Source organism: Corvus brachyrhynchos, unplaced genomic scaffold (assembly GCF_000691975.1).
Source record: "Corvus brachyrhynchos isolate BGI_N302 unplaced genomic scaffold, ASM69197v1 scaffold56, whole genome shotgun sequence".
NCBI classification, from domain to species: Eukaryota; Metazoa; Chordata; class Aves; order Passeriformes; family Corvidae; genus Corvus; species Corvus brachyrhynchos.
Window position 1 is genome coordinate 4,857,402 of NW_008238664.1, and position 20,705 is coordinate 4,878,106.

General features: G+C 49.1%; 2 protein-coding genes across 2 annotated transcripts in view; both read left to right on the forward strand.

Moving 5' to 3' along the window:
- Nucleotides 1-4,225, forward strand: part of SYNGR1 (synaptogyrin 1) — a gene marked incomplete at its 5' end in the record, with an annotated part of 8,212 nt that extends 3,987 nt beyond the window's left edge. The window contains one exon of the mRNA XM_017737733.1: nucleotides 6-4,225. Within this exon, the coding sequence (XP_017593222.1) occupies nucleotides 6-105 (100 nt within the window). The remainder of the gene's footprint in view (nucleotides 1-5) is intronic.
- A 5,280-nt stretch (nucleotides 4,226-9,505) lies between these two features.
- Nucleotides 9,506-18,354, forward strand: TAB1 (TGF-beta activated kinase 1 (MAP3K7) binding protein 1). Its single transcript, XM_008636457.2, has 11 exons — nucleotides 9,506-9,613; nucleotides 10,349-10,485; nucleotides 10,678-10,831; nucleotides 11,448-11,534; nucleotides 12,091-12,229; nucleotides 12,709-12,822; nucleotides 15,244-15,355; nucleotides 15,463-15,607; nucleotides 15,985-16,207; nucleotides 16,495-16,651; nucleotides 17,670-18,354. Exons 1-11 carry the CDS (start codon nucleotides 9,581-9,583, stop codon nucleotides 17,875-17,877), a joined length of 1,509 nt encoding a protein of 502 aa, XP_008634679.1. The 5' UTR covers nucleotides 9,506-9,580; the 3' UTR covers nucleotides 17,878-18,354.
- The last annotated feature ends 2,351 nt before the right edge of the window (nucleotides 18,355-20,705 follow it).

Sequence of the window (20,705 nt, forward strand, 5' to 3'; positions counted from 1 at the left end):
ACGAGCGAGGAGGAGGCTACAGATGCGGTGGGGACGTACCAGCAGCCCCCTCCAGCAGATGCTTTCGACACCGAGACACAGGGGTACCAAACGCAGAACTACTGAGCCACCGATGCCCCTTTCCCTTCCCCTTTCCCTTCTGCCCCCGTTCCCACTGCCGGCAGAAAGCCGAGGCACAAACAAGACACGTGCATAGTGGTACAAGAGGTGGCTCTCAGCTATGCTCCAGCCTTCTGGGTCATCTGTTTTTATTTATTGTTTTTAAAAAAGGAAAAAAAAAAAAAAAGGAAAAAAGGTTTCCCCATCACCTCTTCCTTCTCCTCTCCCACCTTCCAGAACCAAATTTTTCCAAAATCTGCATTTTAATAGAAAGGTCCCCCCTTTCCTCCTCTCCCTCCTGCCTTGCTGCAGAGGACAGAGTCTGTCTTGTGGACAGGAGAGGAGCTATGGCACCAGCAGGGCAGGGGAAAGGGTATTGGAGGCAGACGGAAGAAATGAGAGGGACTGGGACCCTTCCTGGAAGAGGTTGTATCGCTGAAGGTTGGAGTAGATATGGGAGCATCCAAATAGTTCTGGAGCACCTGGTGGCTCAGGAAGGGGAATGGTGTTGGAGTCAGCATACAAGAGTGTGAGGAGGGGCCTGGAGGACAGAAGGAATGGCATCCTCCATGTAAAGACAGGGGGGCTTTTCCCTGCCACATGCTAGCGAGGGAGGGATGCTTTATTTTTAGAGGGTTTGGGAGAAGTGGTATGGGGAGGGGGGGAGCACAAGGAGAGAAAATGGGAAGGGAAAAAGAAAGATTTGCAGGTACAATCAGAAATCACAGGCACATCTGTAGGTTACAGCAAGAGACTGAGCAGAGCAGAGGGGTAGTGCCCTGAGATTCACTCCTTCCTCAGCCCCCTTGGATTGAGGTGGAGGTGATTTCCCTCACCTGTACGTCCTGCTAGTCACTGCTCTTCTCAGACCAGTGTTTGATGAGGCAGGAGGGGAGCCATGCCCAGTCTCTGGGCCCAGATAGAGTGCCTGTGGGAGGAAGGATGGAGGAGGTGGGCTTCTAGAGAGCCCTGAGGGCCTTCAACCCCAGCTGGGCTGGTTTGAGGGGGAGAGGAGAGCTTTGTCATTTCACCCGGGGCGGGAGGAGAAGAAAGACAGTTTTGCTCCTCAGGTCCTGTTGAACCTTCCTCTGTTCCTCTGTTCCTTTACAATAGTGCAAAGCCTCTTGCTGACACCATCTTTGTAGCATAGAGGAATGGAGCAGGACCCCACTTAGAAAGAAATACTGCTGCTGGGGTGGCCAGCATGTGTCTGGCTCTTGCACAGGGGTGCAACCAAGCTGGGAAGGGTCCCTGCATGGCTGAGCTTTGCCTCCCACTCAGATAGGGAGCAGGTCTTGGTGTGCAGCGAATTGGTTGGGGCCAGACTGAGTTGTCTGAAAACTGGTCTTTCTGTACTTGGCATAGGCCATACCTTAGTGCTCTTCTGCAGCATCTCAGATCCTGGCTGACTTTAAAGCCTCGCCTAGGTGGCAGCACTGACTCTTAGATAGAGCTCGTATCGGTATCATTCCACACTCCTCATGATTTTGCTCCAAGTAAAGACACAGCTGTGGAAGCTCACTCTCTGTTCCAGGTTAGAAGTTAGGTCTGTGCGTGAAGACAGATTCCCAGATTTCCCTTGAATGGAAATAATTCAGCAATAGCTACCTGGACAATTATCCTGGGCACAGACATCTCTAAGAGCACAAGAAGCAGGGTTTATCTTGCAACAGTGAGGAGCTCCATCCCCCAGGCAGCCACCCTGTTTGATGCAACTGTCCCAGTAGCAGAGATCAGGAGCACATCCAAAACCTGTAGGTGCCCACACAGCACATGCAGCCTATTCCTCATAGCACCCTTAGGAGTGGGGAGAACGGGACACAGGTCTGGCCTGTGGCTGTGTGAACATCTCATCTGGAGGGCACCAAGGTTACCAGTCCTTCCCTCCTCCCAGTGGCCCACAAAGATAGGGAAGGGGTAGAAACGGTAGAGCAGCAGGCTCCCAGAGGGAAGTGGAGCAGTGTTCTCCGCTGTATACAGGCACTGTTTCTCCCCGTTCCTACCAGCACATTTGTGCTCCTGGTGTCTGTCCCATGGCTTGTCCTCCCCAGGCTTGCCCCGTCTTGCTGGTGGTTACCCACTGGTGAGGATGGGAGCGAGGGATCAGGTAGCCCTAGGGGCACAGCAGGAACGACTGGGCACAGGCACACATCCCTTGCTCTGTGGCTATGAGTGAATGCAATACTGTAAATAGGAGGGGTGCTTTTTGGAAGGAAGCCCCTCGACCTTCATTTTCTGTGGGTTCAGCCTAATATTTAGGCTTGGGACGGGTTTAGTTTATTGAGAGAGGTTTGTTGTGACTGGATGTGGGGGGAGCACCCTCCTGTCTGTCTCCCACCAGGGGAGAAGGACGAATGAATGATGAGGTGGAGGAGGAGAGAAATTAGTTGTACTCACCCAGACTCATCTGTGTCATCCTTCATGCTTTCATTTGGGGTGTGGGGAGGGAACTGAGAGGAGGAGGAGGCTATAAATAACCGCCCCTTAGCACAAAAATGTGTTGTACCTTTTGGGAGGTCCCTCCTCTGTGAGTGACCAGGCACATAAGGAGAGGTACAGACAGTATGTGGGGGACGTACCTGGGCTCTGTTTTGGGGTGTGGTGCAGGAGCATCTTGCATGCCCCTTCTCCCATCAGAGTTACATAGGTGGCTAAACACCATTTGGGGCTGACTAAATGAGCAGGCTTTCCTTTATCCTCTTCAGCTTGCTTCCCTCATGTAACCAGCTGATGGGCTCAGGTAGGCTTGAGGCAGGAATGAACCTCCCCCTCAGAACCAGCACTTCAGTGAGACATGAGCCAGGTGGCTTCATCTTGGGTTACTTCTTGGTTGTTCTCCTTGCTTTGTGTCATAAGAAAAGCATTGATGTGACAGGGGACACTACAACAGTAGATGCTTGGACAACTTCTTGCTTTTGCTCATGGGAGAAGACTTGCTCTGCTTGGGTTCATGTGCTTTCAGCCTTTGCAGTGGAGGGTTGGTGGTGACAGACCTGGGAGTGGGACTCTGCTTGTTTGCAGGTAGCCATTTAAAATGCAAAATGCAATTTCCAGTGGCATTTGGCTGGTTCTGCAGCTGATGAGACATACAGACCTACCCAAAGGGCTTGTTATCTTATCTTAGGTGCTTCTGATAAGGTGCTGCCTATTTCTGGTGATCATAGGCATGACCTGAGCAGCTGACTGGAACATGTCCCTTTTGCATTCTAAGTGTGGGTGAGATCAGCCCCACTCTAGAGATTAGGAGATCAGAGGGAAGGCTGTATAAGTGAAATGATAAGGTGGCTTTCTTCCCCCTCTGCCATTTGTTCAGATTACAGAGGATTATGCATCCCCTGTTGGGAGCAATGGCCCCTTGATGTCTTCTTATCTTACAAAGCCCCCAAATAAAGGACTGTTCTGTGGAAGCAGAGGCTGTGAAGGGCAAAGAGATGATGAAACCTTGCCCCAGTTCTGTCTGTGGATTCAGCCTCCTGGTGTGTCCCCATCCCTGGCTCACCCATATCCCCACCACCCTGTTCATCACCTCATCACACACCCTTCCTCTCTGCGTTATTCCTGGAAGTTCCCTCAGGGGAGGAGGTGTCTTTGTCCCTGTACCCTTGCAAGCACTTGGGAGGACCCAGGAAGGCAGCATTGCAGGGTGGTTCCCACAGGAGTCTCAGCTCCCATCCCCAGAGCAGGTACAAGTTAAGGAGCCCAGTGAGGCCACCTCACGCAGCAAGTTCAAACCATCCATCCAGACAACTCCCTGCTGCCTGTGTGGCATTTGTAACACCACCTGGGCTGCCCTGCCCCTTGCCCTGCCACATTACTGCCTGTGTATAGTATATATATTATATATATATATTTAAAAAGATGTATAATATAAAGCTATACATATATACGTATATACGATGACTCATGGATGGCCTGCTGCATACAGGATCCTCTGAGTGGTCTTGTCTAAGCCCGAGTGTCCCTTCACCCCTCCTCCCCCTGCCCGTCCGTCCCGAAATTCAACTACAGCGAACCCCGCCACCTCGGCACCTGTGTTTACAATGTCCTATATATTTGTGGTTAACAAAGTGAAGGTGGTAACTACTGGTGTCTCAATAAAGTTATGACGTTCAAAATAACCATACTATATGGAAAAAAAAATGGTCTGGCTTTTCTTCTTTGGGGAGGGATGGTTTTTTTAGTTTGGTTTGCTACAAGAGCATTGGCTCCTGTGCTTCTGCATGGCCGAGCTGGCAAGTTTAGTGACAATCAGTGGCTTGAATGGAGGAAAGAAACCTAAGGAACTGCCCTTACTGAGATGTTTCAGTGGAAGCTAATGGTTACTTGTTTCACTTGGCCTAAGCTTCAAATCACACACCATCAAGTGTCTCTCACCTAATCAGTAGGAAAACCTGAGGAACCTGACATGCCATGTTAGAAGTGGACTCTCACTGTGAAAAGGATGTGGCAATAGGAGGTGTGGATGGGGGACTTATAAGAATATAGGATACAAACCTACATGAAAATAAACACCTGTATTTCCACACCCAGGGAAGCAGATCTGTTTAGTCTTTTGATGTGTCTTTATTCATCTATGTGTGATCATTGCTCGGGTGTCTGGTGTACTGGAGGTTTTCAAAACTTAATCAGACCCTGGGAAATGAGCTCTCAGGGCACTGCCCACAGTGGGTGTCAGTGATTGGTAGCCCACCACTAAAAAGGATCTTGTTTCAACAGGCTTTGCAATAAAAATTAAATTCAAAATCCCGTCCTGTGCTGATGCTTAGCTAAAGCTTCCTTCTCATTCCCTTTTAATGAGTTGGTCACCCAAATACCTGAGTATCACATTTCCCAACCCTTGTGAGGTTTGAAGATAGTAAGCAGAAGCACATGATGGTGAACAGGCTCTAGCCATTCCTCCAAACTGTCTCCGCTCTTGGGGACACTACTGAGCACACACTGCAGCTGCGCATCAGATTATATGCAAAAGTGTTGGTGGACTGGCCCATCTGTTTCATGATTAATCTTTGTTTGGACAAAGACCCTTCCTACAGTCACAGCTTTTGGGGTGGATGTGTTGTGGAGATACTGAGCCCACGGAAAGGCAAATGTCTGTGTTGGCAACAAGTAGAGTTAAAAACTGGTGAGACAAAATGTTGCCAAAAGCAAGCATTTCAGATGAATAGGACTCCAACATTACTAGTTTGTTTGTGTTTTCTAATAATTTGAAATCTCTTTAATTTTGCTTTCTGGTATTTCACATGCTTATGAGTCATGTTTTGAAGCTTCTCCCTGCAGCCATGACATCTAGAAACAATTCTGTTACAAAGTTGTTTTCTTTTTTTATTTTAAAGTTCACATAATCCCAGGACTCAGATGAAAATTTGTTTAGTGTATCAAGGAATTCAATAAAATTATACGAAACAACCCATTTCCCTCCCTCAAAAATCCATCTGGCCTAAAATTGTACAAACTCTGTTTTGCAGCCGTATTTGACTCTCTCTCGGGGGGATCAGCACACCTTCATCATTCTCCCTTTCTCTGGCAGTAGGTCTGCACATTGGCTCTCCAGCTCTCAGAGGGTGCTGGGGGAAAGAATCTGTTGTTTCCAGCTTTCCTTCCTTAATACTTGTTCTTTCTATTGCCCCATCTTATTTCTCTGCCCTTCCAGCATGCCTCAAAACAGTGGCCTGCGAAGAGGAGCATTAGGGCACCTGTACCTGTGGGAAGCATCAGGCTGAGGTTGGTAAAGGTAGATGAGGTGACCTCGGGATGGAGCTCTGTGAGGCCTCGCAACGCCACCCCCCACCACCCCTTTCTGCTTGCCGTAGGAGGAGAGCAAGTGTGGAAAGCTGGCTCTGTCAGAGAGACCCTTCCTTTTTTCCATGTCACCTCCTGCAAGCTTTGCCAAAAATCACTGCTTTCCTTTCCAGCCCCAGCCTCCTTTATCATCAAAACAGAAAAAAATCCCCCTGAACATATCTCACACATGATCGGTAGAGAGAAACTAAATGATGTGATGGCTTCTGCCGGCAATCCGGTAAATGCTTCCCGGTTTCTGAGCACCTGCAAGAGCACTGTGCCGGGGCTGCCCCAAGCTCCCTGCTCCCCATGGCACGTTGCTCAGTCATGCTGTTCATCTTTCATCCAGCAGCCAAGAAGTGACCATGCTTCTTCCTTTCCTGCAGAGAAAGCTTTGATAAAAACAGGAAGGCAGCAGTACAGCTTGGCACCAGGAATACTGTGCGCACAATCCCTAGCACTGGGGACAGAGAAAATGAGAGAATAATTAAAAAAACAGAGAGAGGGAGGAACCAGAAATATGGGAGTTTAACATGAGAGGGGGAGCTGTATATCTGGTAACCAGTGAATCATATAATTCATTTAGTTGTGCATGGATGGTGAGGTTCAGTGACCAATATCCTTCATTCCTGGGGAGATCTTGGCTGCATGGAAATACACATGGCATTTTCTGACAGGATTTGCAAAAAGTAAGAAGCATAAATGAAGATTAAAATAAGCTTGGTCAATACAGCCAACAGAAACTTGGTGCTGTATTTAATCTTCCAAGTGCTGCATAAAGCTTTTGGTGAGCAGACATTCATGGAGCAGCTCACCAGCTCCTGTAACACTTTTATTTGGAGGACTGTGAATTGCTGGACAAACATGCATTTAATGCTGCAAATGGCCTCGTTTGCTAAATCCGACTATTCACTTTTTTTCCAGATGAAGTAATTAATTGACTCACTCAAGGTTAGGGCAGAAGCTCAGTGACAGAACCACAGGAGTATCCAGGCAGAATCTGGCACAAGAATTCTCACCAAGAAAAAAATGCTTTGCAGCAGGTCTGTGTTCCAGCATAAACTGGCAGAAAAAAAAATAAACCTAAATGACAAAGATTAGTGACTACAAGCTGAAGCCAGATATTTAAATTAGGAACAGGGCACATTTTTAACTGCAAGAGGTGACAAGCCATTGTACAAACAAGGAAAGTGGCAGATTTTCTATCTTGTATCTTTAGGAAAGTTGTTTTGCTCTCTCACTGACTTCACATTCTGCCTTATCGCACTCTCACACAGACTCTACTCTTGTTAGTCTCAAAAGGACTCACTTATGGATAGAAAAAGACAGAAATGACTCCTGAATTCCCAGTCCTGCAATGCAATGCATGCTGACAGTCTCTGGGCACACCCAAAGCCTGGCTGATTTCAGTGTTGCTCTGAGCAAGGACGGAGTCTGACTGTGCTCATCAAGGTGCATGACTGCAGCCTTCAATGGCATTAAATAACCATAAGCTGCTGCTGCAATGCTGAAGAAGTGTCATCCTGTTTTAAAGCAAAGACACTTGCCTGTAGCTTTTTCATGACACGGACAATGCTGTGCTATGCGTTTTTCTGCAGCACCAGGAATTCTTCTTTTGATACTGGCAAGAAAACAAACCTTTGTCAGTACTAAATCTGTCCATCCTACTTCTAATACAGACTTCATACCTGTTCCTATAATTATTTGTACCTATTTACAGCTTTACCCACAGGAATACTCTGAATGCCATCACTGAGACCAAGCTTATACAGAAGCCTAAACCTGAGGAAACTTGTTTGTAGACCCAGGTTCTAAATTTAGCATTTTCTTCTATCTTTGCACAATATAAGCTTTAAAAAATGTAATTCTGCCTGTGTACCTAACACTGCTTGAATGTCTGTATATTTGTGAGCCTCGCATGAAGGGGAAGGATCTGTAATCTTTGTATATTTTGGAGATGTAACAAAACAATAGACAAAGGATTTACAGGAAAGGAAGCCGGAATCATCTGGCAGAAACCCCTGCAGCAAAAGGCATCATTCCACAGAATGAGGTTAATTAACTGGCAATTATTTCTGAAGTGCATCTGAATCAAATATATCTGCCACAAAGATGTCATTATAAGCGTATCAAGCCACAGCTGGAAGTCAAGACTATTTGACACTCCCACCCTCACCACGACTGCACTGCTACCCATGACTGAAACTGCACGTCTCTCATGTTGGAGCCCCTGCAGCCACAATACACACAGGGAAGCACACAGGGCTCTTCCCCAAGCTGCCGCTGCCACAGCCTGACTGCTGGCCATCACTCACATTAAAGATACGCCATTCAGGCTCCTGGAGGGCTCTTCTGCTGACTTATAATATTGAGAAAGCAATGAGATTGAATCTTTTGTCTTCCCTCCTCCCCCAGCTGAGCTGATACAGTGGAAACAGCCTATGTCTGCCGAGAAAGGATCTTAAACAAGAGCAAAATCAGTGATCTCTTGATTTTGCTCAGGCAGGCACACAAGTGATTTTACTGTTGTGCCTGACTCGAGACTACCAAAAACTGCTCCAAACTGCAGTGAGTATTGAGAACCACTTGTCAATTGTTCTAGACACCTTCCCACTGCTTCCCTGGAGGGCATGGTCCAACTACATCCTTGTTACGGCCTGCAAAAGAGAGAGGGAAAGGGCAGGAGACAGACTCCAAGCTGAGACATGTGGATGCCAGGGATGTGGTGTCTATGGAACAGGATGCAGCTGAGAGCTGGTACCTGGGCTGAGTCTTCCCTAGAGGTTGCTTGGAACATGATGCACTGCTAAGAAAACCTTTTCAACCAGGGCTCTCTGGCACCCAGGGTGACCCCATTTCATGGGATCCAGGATTCACAGTACCAATTGCACCTCAAGTACTGTGTTCCGTTTTGGGCCCTTCACTTTAAAAAGGACATTGAGATGCTGGAGCAGGTTCAGCGAAGGGCAACAATTGTGGCTTGTGAAAGATCTAGAAAACACGTCCGATGTGGAACAGCTGAGGGAGCTGGGTTTGTTTAGTCTAAAGAGGAGGGTCGGGGGGACCTCATCGCTCTCTACAGCACATGAAAAGAGGTTGTAGTGAGGTCGGGGCCAGTCTCTTCTACTGTGCCTGCAGTGAGAGAGCTAGAGGAAATGGCCTTAAGATGAGACAGGGGAGATTCAGATTAGATACTAGAATTTTTTTCCCACTGTTATGTTTGTTGGTCAGGCATTGGAATAGGTTGCCCATGGAGGTGGTGGGGTCACCATCCCTGGGGGTGTTTAAGAGGCATCTGGATCTGGCGCTGGGTGATGTGGCTTAGGGCTTACAGTGGCAGTGCTGGGTGGACGGTTGGACTGGACGATCTCAAACGTCTCTTCCAACCTTGATGATCCCATCATTCTCTGATCCTCACAATCCTGCCCCTCTTTCCTCCTCCTCCACACACACACGCTGGCAGTGGCAGCCAACAGGTGCTTCTTTCTCACAACTTGAAGGCCACAGATAAGGAATGGAGAAGCCTGCACTCCGCCCAGACCAGAAGGAAGGTGTAACGACAGGTAAATTCCCAACCATTCCAGTTCCGTGGGCTTTCCCTCGGACCTTGCCCGGCGCCGCCTCACGCGGGGGCGGGGCCTGAGCGGGCCCGAGCTGTGGCGGCGGAGGGCGGGCGGGAGGCGGCCGCTCCCGCTCCAAGATGGCGGCGCAGAGGAGGAGTCTGCTGCAGAGTGTGAGTGGCACCTTCCCCCCCTCCGTGCACACGCACCCCCCAGGTGGGTGCGAGGGAGTCCCCGGGCCTCCTCCTCACCCGCCCCCCGCGCTGCCGTGTGGGAAAGGGGAGGTCCCCCCGCAGCGGGGCGGTGGGTTCCTGCGCTCTCGCCCCCTGTGCCGCCTCAGGGCAGGGGGTCTCGGCCTGCGGGGGTCCCTGCGGGGTCAGCGATCCGCACCCTGGGCTGGCCGGCCAGTGCTCATCGGACCTTCAGCTGAAATCTCCAGGTTAAAGCTTGTAAGGCCCGGGAGGGAGATGGCGGCCCCAGGGATGTCTCTCTAATTGCTGGCTGCAGCAGCCGGCCCCAGCCCCTTGTCCTGGGTGAGTAGTCCTGGGAGAATCCAGAGCTTTCCCTGTACTCCCGTGCCACGGGTGCGCGAGGATCTGATATACCATAGGAATAGCTAAGCTAGTGCTGTGCTGTATGGAGTGTAAAACTTGCATGCAGATTTCGCTTCTGGTTTCTTGTTAGCAAGAGCCAAAGTGCAGCCAGAGCTCAGCGTCAGAGGGAAGGGATGTGGTAAGCGATCCTGTTCTGCAACAGGGAAATACGGAGTTATTGGCTGTGCTCCTAGTTAGCAGAGGGAGAAGGGTTGAGAAGAGGGTGAGGGTGGACTGGTAACCTGTTCTGGACTACGATCCTCACTTCACACTGCTTGGGGTTTACATGGTCTCTTCCCTCTTCTTGTCTGCCAGGAACAACAGCCCAGTTGGACAGATGACTTACCATCCTGCCATCTCTCTGGAGTGGGCTCAGCTCCAAACCGTTCCTACAGTGCAGATGGCAAGGGGACAGAGGGTCACCCCTTGGAAGATAACTGGTTAAAATTCAGGTAAGTGGGTTGCACCCAGGACACCGACTCCTGCTGGCACAAGACCAGGTAAAACAGGTATTGTCCCACAGGACTTGGAAGAAGAGGATGGCACCTGAGCATGCGAGAGGTGTCTCTGGGAACTTGCTACTTGTATCTGTGTCTTACAGACATTTGTGACCTTTTTGCTTCTCACTCCTCCCATTTTGGCAGGAGTGAGAACAACTGCTACCTCTATGGTGTCTTCAATGGTTATGATGGCAACCGAGTCACCAACTTCGTGGGTCAGAGGCTCTCTGCAGAATTGCTGCTGGGCCAGCTCCATGCAGATCACAGCGATGCTGACGTGCGTCGAGTTCTGCTGCAGGTAAAGAAGCTTTGAGTGGGAGCAGCTCCTGCTTCTCGCACTACCCACCTCCACTTTGCCGTCGGGGGAGCAGCATCTGGTTTCTGTGAGGGTTGGAAACATCTGGTGGTTGCAGTTGCACTCATCCTGAGCATCTGTAGTGCTTTGTTTCACTCCCGCCTCATACCCATCTGTCCCCTGGCTCCGTCAGCACAGTGCTGAGAGCTCTCCAGGAAGCTGCAGCCAGTCTTCACTGGACATGTAGGAACAAGTTAGCCTGTGGAGGAGATGACAGTGAGTGAAGGGGAGAAGTTAATGTGTGGGGAGATGGATTTGTGAGTGCACTTTCTTGAGTGACAGGATTAACACACAAGATCAGATAGGTCTCTGACACTGCTGTGAATGTAATTTTTATGGTGTTGTCTGCTGTTTTGAGTTGTTGCGGATTGTTTTTACAAGTTGTTAACTAGTTGTGCTGAAACAATTGTGTTTCGATATGCTGTAGTGATCCTTGAATGTCTGTATGTACAGTGATCATCCAGTCTTATGAGCTGATCTTAGAGAGGTGAGGATGGGTAGCCCCAAAGGTCTGTAGGCATTGGGTAAGAGTTTAGTTTCTCTTTATGATCTTTTTTAGGCTTTTGATGTGGTGGAAAGAAGTTTCCTGGAGTCCATTGATGATGCCTTGGCAGAGAAGGCCAGTCTGCAGTCTCAGCTGCCAGAGGTAATGGAACTTTAAGAGCAGAGCTTGCTGGAGGTCCCACCTTCCAGATTGCTGGATGAGGTTTGGGCATATTAGTCAGTTTGATCCAAGGGAGGCTGTAAGTGAAAGTTACTTTTCTGTGGTTCTCTTCTGGACGCTTGCACGAAGTGAGGCAAGTGCCTTGGTCCATATCGCAGAGTTCCCACTGTTCATACTGGCACTGCTTAGACCTATCATTGGTTATGTGAATAAGGAACTGAGTGTATCACAGAGAGGAGTTCAGCCTGTACATGTGGCTCTTCTAGGACAAAGCCATGCAGATGAGAGGCAGGGCCTCAAATTTACATGGCATCTGGGCACATATGGGCTCTGTTCTTCAGGTGTACTGGACTGTCCTCTCCAGAACCATATCAAAGCTGTGTCATTCACTGGGATTGAACAAAAAAATTATATGTCTTCTATAGGCATGACACAAAGCATGTCAGGATGAGTCCCCTCCCTACCGAATTTTTATTCCAGCTGTGATTTCTGTGTTGTGGACTGTGTGTTTAAGCTTCTCCCTCATTTTGGCTTCCAGGGTGTTCCTCACCACCAGCTCCCTCCTCAGTACCAGAAGATTGTGGAGAGATTGAAGGTTGTAGAGCAGGAGATCTCTGGAGGAGCCATGGCTATTGTGGCTGTCGTTCTCAACAACAAGCTCTACATTGCCAATGTGGGTGAGTTGGTTTTTGTCAGTGGCTCTGTCTCAGCATTCCTGTGGATGGCAGGGGCTCTAGGAAGTAAAAGAAATTTGAATGTGGGGGACAGTTTCTTTGGTCTGTGGCCAAGCAGTGATATGCTTGCTACTTATACAAGCACTTGAAATCAGCCTGGCTCTTCATCCCTGCAGATGTTGGGTGATGTGGTGTGTATGGCCAAAGAACAGAGGGAAAACGGGTTGAGAGGAGTAGTGCAGGTTCTCTGAGAAATACAGAGCTTTCTTGGGAGGTACCGGCTCAGGTCTGGATGGAGAGCTGCCTAGCAGACCCACTATGCTGCTAGCAAGGTTACATTTTGGAGATCATGATGAGACAGTACATGAGCCTTTCTCTTCTTTTCTGTCTTTATTCCCCACTCTGTTCCTTTTCCCTTTGGATATGTTCTCCCTGTTAACGGCAGAGCTATCTGGTGCCTCATCTCGCTGCTCCCACTGCAGGTACCAACCGGGCACTGCTATGCAAGTCCACGGTGGATGGGCTGCAGGTGACTCAGCTCAACGTGGACCATACAACAGAGAATGAGGATGAACTTTTTCGCTTCTCTCAGCTGGGTGAGTATTTGGATTTTGTGTTCTTAGCTGAGAACATCGCATGGCTGTTTATCTGGGGCACCAAGAATGACTCAAGCCACAGGAACAATAAATAACCACAAAAAGAAGCTTACCGTGTTTTCAGATGACAAGTTCAGTGCCTTCTTTTTGTGCCTTTCTAGCCATTCTGGGGCTACAGAGTGAGTAAGCTCTCTCACTGACCCAGCAGAAAACTATGCCTTTGTTTCAAGTTTGGAGTGTTAGTTTTGTGTCCAGCTGCCAAACTGGCATTGATTTGTGCTCCAGCTGTTGCTGTAGTCGATAGGAAGGCAGGAGTGGAAGCACAGAGCCAGAGGGTAGAAGTGAAGCGGACAATGTATGACGGCTCCTGTGGAGGCAGACCACAGTTATGCTGCTTTAAGTTCTGTGTGATGCCTCACCCTCAGGATGGTACATTTCAATATGCCTTTGTACAAGCTGCTGCTGAAAAAAAGCAGCTTCACTTCAGACAGAGCCAGGCCAAGCACTGGCATTTACTGCTCTCACATCAGTAACTGTTGAAGTCTTAATGCTGACATTTTGCCTTAGGCAATTTCCCTTTTCCTTTACAGTGTTTGACATGTTTTCTTTCTTGGTCTAGAGCTAACCCAGACCACTTGTGTGATTGCTAGTACCAAATTCTTCTTATTGAGATACTTGGGTGCTGTACTTTTATTTAGGTAGATCTAAGGTGGCATTCTTCATTAGATTCACCTGGCAGATACATTCTTACCACATGAGGCTGTTGATGTGGTAATTTCTGCTGCTAGGTCTTGTTTTATTCTATTTCTCTTTCATTCCCACTTTTACTCCTATTCCTGCACTAGGGATATGTGCCGTGAAACAGAAGACTGAATACAAGAATCCAGGGAAAGGGACTTCTTGACTGTGTTTTTACTGCTAAAAATGCAGAATTTAGCTGCAGTCCATAGGAGAACAGGGATCTGTTAGATGTACCAGTCTTAACTTGGTGCAGCACTGGTGCTCCTGCCTACAGCCCCAGCAGAACAAAGATCCTGTGGAACAAGACAGTGCACACAGGCTGTTTTGGGGGCCCAAGGGAGGTTGTTGTTGGGCTAGGTAGAAGCATAGAGATGAGGTAGTGTGGATAGCATTTGCCTGTGCCACCCCTGTCTTGAGGGAAGAGTAGGAGAGGTCTTGTGCTTTTGTGGTCCTTCAGCCAGCATATCACAGCTTGTTCGGTGCCCTGGGAGAGTTGCTGTGGTTTAGACATGACCCCTCTGGCGTCCTGTGAGCCTCCCTCTGTTTGTGTCTGTCGATGGCGTGTACCCCCCTGCCAGGAGCTGGCAAATGAGCCGGGCCGTGTCGATGAGTCAGCTGTGGTCTGCAGCAGATGGAGGACTTGTGTCTTACTGCTGGGGTAGGTGCAGAGCCATCTGTGCAACAAGGCTTGGTTTGACTCAAAGGGAGAATTTCAGCTGGACCCCTGCCTTCACCTTGTACTGAGGACAGTCATCCCTAGATAAAATCTCAATGTTTTCTGGCTGATAGCTCTAGGTATAATAAGGAAAGGGGGGTTGCCACAACAGATCAGGTAAGTGGCTCATCTGCTCCAAGTCCTGCCTCAAATAGTAGCAGCAAGATGGGATTACTTCCTAGGCTCTGCCAGAGCTATTTCCCCATAAGTTTATTTAAATAAATACTTGAGTGATCACTGTTCTTATTTTAGGAGAAGCCCATATGAATTTGAGCACTTGAGCAAATTCAGTGCCTCTTGTAGGTAGGTCTTTTCTCAGAATCACAGCATGGGTGAGGTTGAACTGGCTCATCTGGTCCAAGCTTCTGCTCGAGGAGGGTCATCCCTGAGCATGTTGTACAGGTTCATGAATATCTCCAGTGAGGGAGACTCCACAACCTCTCTCTGCAGTCTAATGTATTACTGAAATTGTCATGTGGAGCTTAGGAGCAGGGGCCAATTACAGGTGGAAGAAAAAGCAGAATCCTTCACATATGTTTTCCTCGTTCCTGCCTTCTCCTCCCATCGCACAGTCCAGAGCTGACAGATGCAGATGTTCCCCTGCCTTTTTGCCAAATGCCTGCGCACCCAGGCCAGCTGCTGCTGGTGGCTTAGGAGCAGGATGTGCGCTTTGTCTCAGGGCCAGCTGTTGCATTTAGAGTATGCCTGTTGGGCTGCGTGTGTCTCCCTCCTTCCCTCTCCTTCCCAGCTTGGAACTAATGAAAAGGTGTCCCTTGAAACACAGCAAACTGCTACTCCTTTTCTCCCTTTTTAGATGGTTCTGATGATGTTTATATGTTCCTGATGATTCTTCGGTGTCTCGTTTTGTCTTACAGTCCTATGTAGCTGTGGATATTTCTTTTCTCAGAGGAAGTTCTGCAAGTTTCACAAAGTTAATGAAACATTTTTGGTTTTCAATCTGGCAGGCTTGGATGCAGGGAAAATAAAACAAGTGGGAACTATTCGTGGGCAGGAAAGCACTCGGCGCATTGGAGATTACAAAGTCAAATACGGCTATACTGATATTGAACTGCTCAGGTCAGAAAAAGTCAACTTTTGGGGTTTCAAGCCCTCCTTTTCTTCATGATCACTCCATTCTCACCTACTATGTCACCATTAAATGTTAAATTACTGTCTCTTTCCAGTGCTGCTAAATCTAAGCCCATCATAGCAGAGCCTGAAATCCACGGAGGGCACTCACTGGATGGGGTGACAGGATTCTTGGTGCTCATGTCCGAAGGGCTCTATAAAGCACTGGAGGCAGCTCATGGGCCTGGGCAGGCCAACCAGGTGAGCCTGCTCACAAGGGAAACATTCCCGTGGCTATTGACTCACTCCAGCGGTGTCAGCTGCTCTCATACAGGCTGAACTCCTCATCTGTTCTGTCAGTGCTGGCCAGGCTGAATGCCTGTGCCACCCCATTCCAGTTTAATAATACGGGAGCTGCTTTGCCAAGCCAGTTCTTCTAGGCAGCTGCCTGTCCCTTAGGAGTAGCCCATTAAAGGGAGTGGGATGACTCAAGGCACAAAGGCACATTTTCAGCAGGTAAGCATCGCAGTCCGATTAGTTGCCATAAAAACTCTTAGATCAGATGGCAGGAAAAGGTTTCCTCCAAAATCTCCTAGAAATCTTTCTTCTGGTGATTTTTTTTTTCCTTCTCTGCTCAGGAAATTGCAGCCATGATAGCCACAGAGTTTGCCAAGCAGACGTCACTGGATGCTGTGGCACAAGCAGTAGTGGACCGGGTAAAGCGCATTCACTGTGACACTTTTGCCAGTGGTGGGGAGCGGTCCAAGTTCTGTCCCCGTCACGAAGACATGACGCTGCTTGTGAGGAATTTTGGGTACCCCCTGGGTGAGATGAGCCAGCCCACGCTGACACCAACACAAGGTGTGTTGGGGAGAGAATGAAACAAAATGGGGGGGAGGAAGATAAGATCTCTGGATTGATCCAGCACTCACCTCACATTGGGAGAGGAGGTAGTTGGTGTAGAAGGAATTTTTATATTAAACAGATGATGGGCTTTTGAGATATGGAATCTGTGACAATTTGACAGGATACAGTACAGCATCAAAGGCATTTGGATATAAATTCTTGGGGTTTTTTGCTGCTGTGCTGCACCCCCAGTTGCTCATGTCTGAACTGCATTTTGTAACTTCTGTTTTCTCCCTTCTCAGGAGGCCGTGTCTACCCAGTCTCTGTGCCATATTCCAGCTCCCAAAGCACAAGCAAGACAAGTGTCACGCTGTCTCTTGTCATGCCTTCTCAAGGCCAGATGGTCAATGGTGCCCACAGCAGCTCAACTCTGGATGAAGCCACCCCCACCCTCACTAAGTAAAGTCCTGCTCTCTTGCTACCCACAGTTTTCCCTGCACCTCACACTGTATAAAGTGGTTGAAAAGCAGAGACAGCTGTCAGTTACCTGTCAGTCATTCCCTTATCTGGAATGTGCTCCCCCCCCACTAACAGTATTGACAGCCAGCATAATGTGTTAGCTGGAAAGCAATTGTGTGAGGAGTGGGAATGAGTGAGGCAACAGCTCTGAAGCCAGCTCTGGCAACATGCCTTGGGAGCAGCATCTGCTGCTGTTCGTGGAAGGCATTCTGGCAGTGAGCAGCCCTTCTCTTTGGATCTCATGTGCCAAGTGTGTTAGGTGCTGTGCACAGAGGGACTGTGGATGCCCTTCATTTTAGTAAGGAAGAGGGACTCTGTGGGTCACCTGTAAAGCTCCTGGGGAGGCTATGCTGCTGAAGTTGATTTGCTTATAGGCAGAGCCCAGGAAAAAAAAAAAAAAGTGGATAAATCTTAGAACTGGGTCCTCTTTGGACCCACTCTGCAGTGTCATACTAGTTAGTGGCTGTGGTTTATGTTGAGCCCTTGGCACAGGGTGGTGTGTGCACACTGCCCAGTGAAGAAGCGCTGTGGGTATTGTGCTCTGTAGCTCCAGAAACAATGAGGCTGACGCACTAGAGCTGCCTTGGCTGCAGCACAGGGCACGCAAGAATAGCTTTCCTTGCTGCCAGACTCTTCCCGTAAAGCTCGTACTGTTCTGGGTATGGGGAGGCCAGCAGAGTGCATGCCTGTTTTTTTCTGCTTCCTCTGTTGCTCAGATGCCTGGTTGTACTTAAGGCCTTACAGTTAATGTGAATCAGATACCTTTGGTGTTTGTCAATTCCAATCAGTTCTCAACACTTGTAGTGCTCTCATAGAGCAAGTGACTGCAACTTTTTAGCTGTCTGCTAGGATAGCTTGATCTGTGAAGAAACTGGTGCTTGTTCTGGTGCTTTTCTTGTCCAATGCATCAGATGGAGTAGAATAAAGATGCTTATGTTCTCTCTTTTTCCCTCCTTAGCCAAAGCCCAACTGTGACGCTGCAGTCAACCAATACTCACACGCAGAGCAGCAGCTCGAGTTCAGATGGAGGTCTCTTCCGCTCCCGCCCCACCCACTCGCTCCAGCCAGATGAGGATGGGCGTGTGGAGCCCTATGTGGATTTCGCGGAGTTTTACCGGCTTTGGAACATGGACCATGGCGAGCAGGGAGCACTGACTGTGTCCTAACATGTGTCTGCCTCCTGCAGACACCTTGTGCTCAGCTGCGTGGGCAAAGACTGTGGCGAGAGTGAGAGTGTTCTGCTGAGGGCTGCATTCTGCCCAGAGCTAACTCCTCTCCAGGATGTGCTGGACACTGGGCAGGGGGTCTTGTGCACTACACACGTGCTGCCTGTGCCATGTTCCCAATCCTGACCCGCCCTGGGAAGCCCTGTGAATAGGGGAAGGGGTCTTGAATGCAACCCTCGCCGCAGGTTTTTGCAAATAAAGGTGCAGAGAGGGCTCCATGTGGATCGTGCAGGAGTGGGGCCCATATGAAGTCTGCGTGTGTGCGCGTGTGTAGGTGTACACATGTGTGCCTGCGTGTGTGTGTGTGCTGTCATAATGTTTCCACAACTCAGTTCATAATGCTGTGATTCCAGTGTTCAACTCCATAGAAGATACCTCTATTTTGCAGAATAAATAACTTATAGCTACAGTCATTGGCACCTGTGTGGCTTGCTCTCTTCCTTACAATGTCGTGTGTGGGTGTGACAGCTTCTCCTGGTGAAACCTTCTATTCCTCCAGAACAGAGGCTTGCACCTTGCAGCAGGAAAGCTTCTGCTAGAAGAGTGGCCTGAAGCCTTGCAGGTGATTTAAAAGCATAAGCTCTTTCTTTACTTATTTGCTGAGCTTTGGCACTGAATTATGGCTTAGAGTCAAACCATAAATACAGGTTATTGTTTTTCGTAAGTAACATGCACCTTGTTTCCCTTAATGTAGGCCATCTGGAAAGTTGTAGAGGGCAGGTGGAGTTTGTAATGAAGTTTCCCTGTGCAGGCACTTGGTGGTGCACAGCTGGAAGTCACAGCTCTGTCGTGGTGCCTTGAAGATGCAGTTGGGCTCCCTCGTGTCAGAGAGGGGAGGTGTGCAGCGACGGGAGGAGGGGTCTTGCTGGCTGCACACTGGCGTGAGCCCAGGCCTGCACTTGCTGGCCGAGGTGTCGGGATCACGGCGATCTTCAGTTCAGATTTCTGACGGCAGGCGGCAAGCGAGGCTCTTCCCTCCTTGCTCGGGCCGTCCCCTGAGCCTTCCTCGCTCCCTGAGAGCCTTTCCCCAGCAAACACGGGAGGCCTCGGGGGTGACCCGCAGCACCTGGTACCTCTGGGGGGTTGTGATGAGGCACCAGGCAAAGCCTGGAGAGGGCTAGCAGGGATTAGAGGAGAAGGGGCAAGAGGAAGAACTGGCCGGGGTTCCTTCCCGCGTTTAGTTTTGCATCCAGACTTGTAATTTTTAGGAAGAAGGGGAATGGGAGGGGATTAGGATGATGTAGCAGGGGATGTTGTAGTTATGGCCAGTGTGTAGCCAAGCCCTGATGTGTGCAGGTTTGAGGCGGTTGTGGCATGCCAGCCTGGAAAGTAGGAGAGGGGGATTTATCCCTTTGGATAAATTAAATAGCACTGAGTGCCCAGAGGCAAGACCTGAGTTCACTGAGAAATATGTGGGCAGGATCAGAGTGGTGAGAAATGCCCGTTTCCTCGGAAGGCACAGCAGGGATCCCTCGTGTGTTGGTGGGTGGCTCTCTGCCTGTGCCCCCTCCAGGTCCCCCTGGCATGGCTTTGCCCTGCGAGATTCTGTGTGCTGCAGGACTGCCTGCAGAAGCTTGTGTTTCCCTGTCCCCCTGTAGTTCCCAGGCAGGCTGGGTTTGATGGTCATGCCAGCACAGGCACCTCCTGTCGAGACCCTTCCAGCCCTGCCGGGGAGGTGACGTTCTGTGGTGTGGAGGCAAAGCAGCAGAGTTGCGGGGGGTTTGGTACCCTGTCCCCAAGGCTGAACCAGGCAGGGGCTGGCAGTCCCTCAACCCTGTCCTCTGCCCTTGCCTCTGCCCTGCAAGGAGCAGAGAGTTCAGGTATCCAAGTCCAGCCTGGTCTTGCTGTCCAGGGCTGCTCCAAAATGTCATTTGACCTAGGGGTCCTATCCTCCAGATTGTTGTGTGGCTATTTAACAGGATAATGTGATGCTGGTAAGGACTAAAATGGAGTTGAAAAGGTTTTGTCCTATTCTACGTTCCCTAACCTGGCACAGATTTCAATAGCTGTATAAACAAGTTTTTCTTGCTTATTCCCCATCCCATTTATCTCTGGTATTTGTGAACTTATACCGAGAACCGTTCCAATGGGAAATATTCCAGCAAGTGGATGCTCCAGATAAAAGTTTAAGAATTGCCAACACACTTATATAAAGCAGATCACGCAAAACAAACTGATCCTTAGGCATCATTACCAGTTTAGGAAGTACAAAAAAATAAAGTGGGTAGGAGAGGGTGGATCACACTAAGCTATGCCTGTACAGCCACTGGGAAAAGGGGGAGGAAAGTAGGTTTTTCTGTGCATGCTCTGTAAGCCATGGCTTAGGAGTCCAGGTCAAAGGAACAGACTGAACATTGTGTACAGGGGCAGGAGGCTCATGAGCCAATATCGGTATTTAATATTGTCCTCAGGGAGTGAGGGGAAGATGCAGGTTGTAACAAAAGTGGAAAAACCTCCTCTCCCCTGCCCCTTTAAAATGAAGGAGTGGCTGGAAGAGGACAGAACCAGAGAGATCTCTAGAAACAAGAGCAGGGGCCTTTTTGCAGTGCAGTGAAATTCAAAACCACTAGAAATGTAAAGACCCAGGCAGAGAAAAACAGTGCAGCTAGCTATGCTTCACAGGACTGCTGGAGAGAAGCTGGCAACTTAAGATCTGAATATGCAGGATAAGTTTGTCTTAAAGACAGCTAATACTATTATTCAAGAGCTATTCCCCTGTAAGACAAGGGTAGAAATGAGAAGTCCTATCCCTGGAATGGGAGTAGCAG

Bases quoted from the DNA above. Each gene is read 5' to 3' on its own strand.
- TAB1 (XM_008636457.2), top strand. From the start codon at position 9,581: ATGGCGGCGCAGAGGAGGAGTCTGCTGCAGAGT. The intron at 11,535-12,090 runs GTAATGGAACTT...TTTGGCTTCCAG, and splicing joins TGCAGTCTCAGCTGCCAGAG to GGTGTTCCTCACCACCAGCT. The intron at 12,230-12,708 runs GTGAGTTGGTTT...CTCCCACTGCAG, and splicing joins GCTCTACATTGCCAATGTGG to GTACCAACCGGGCACTGCTA.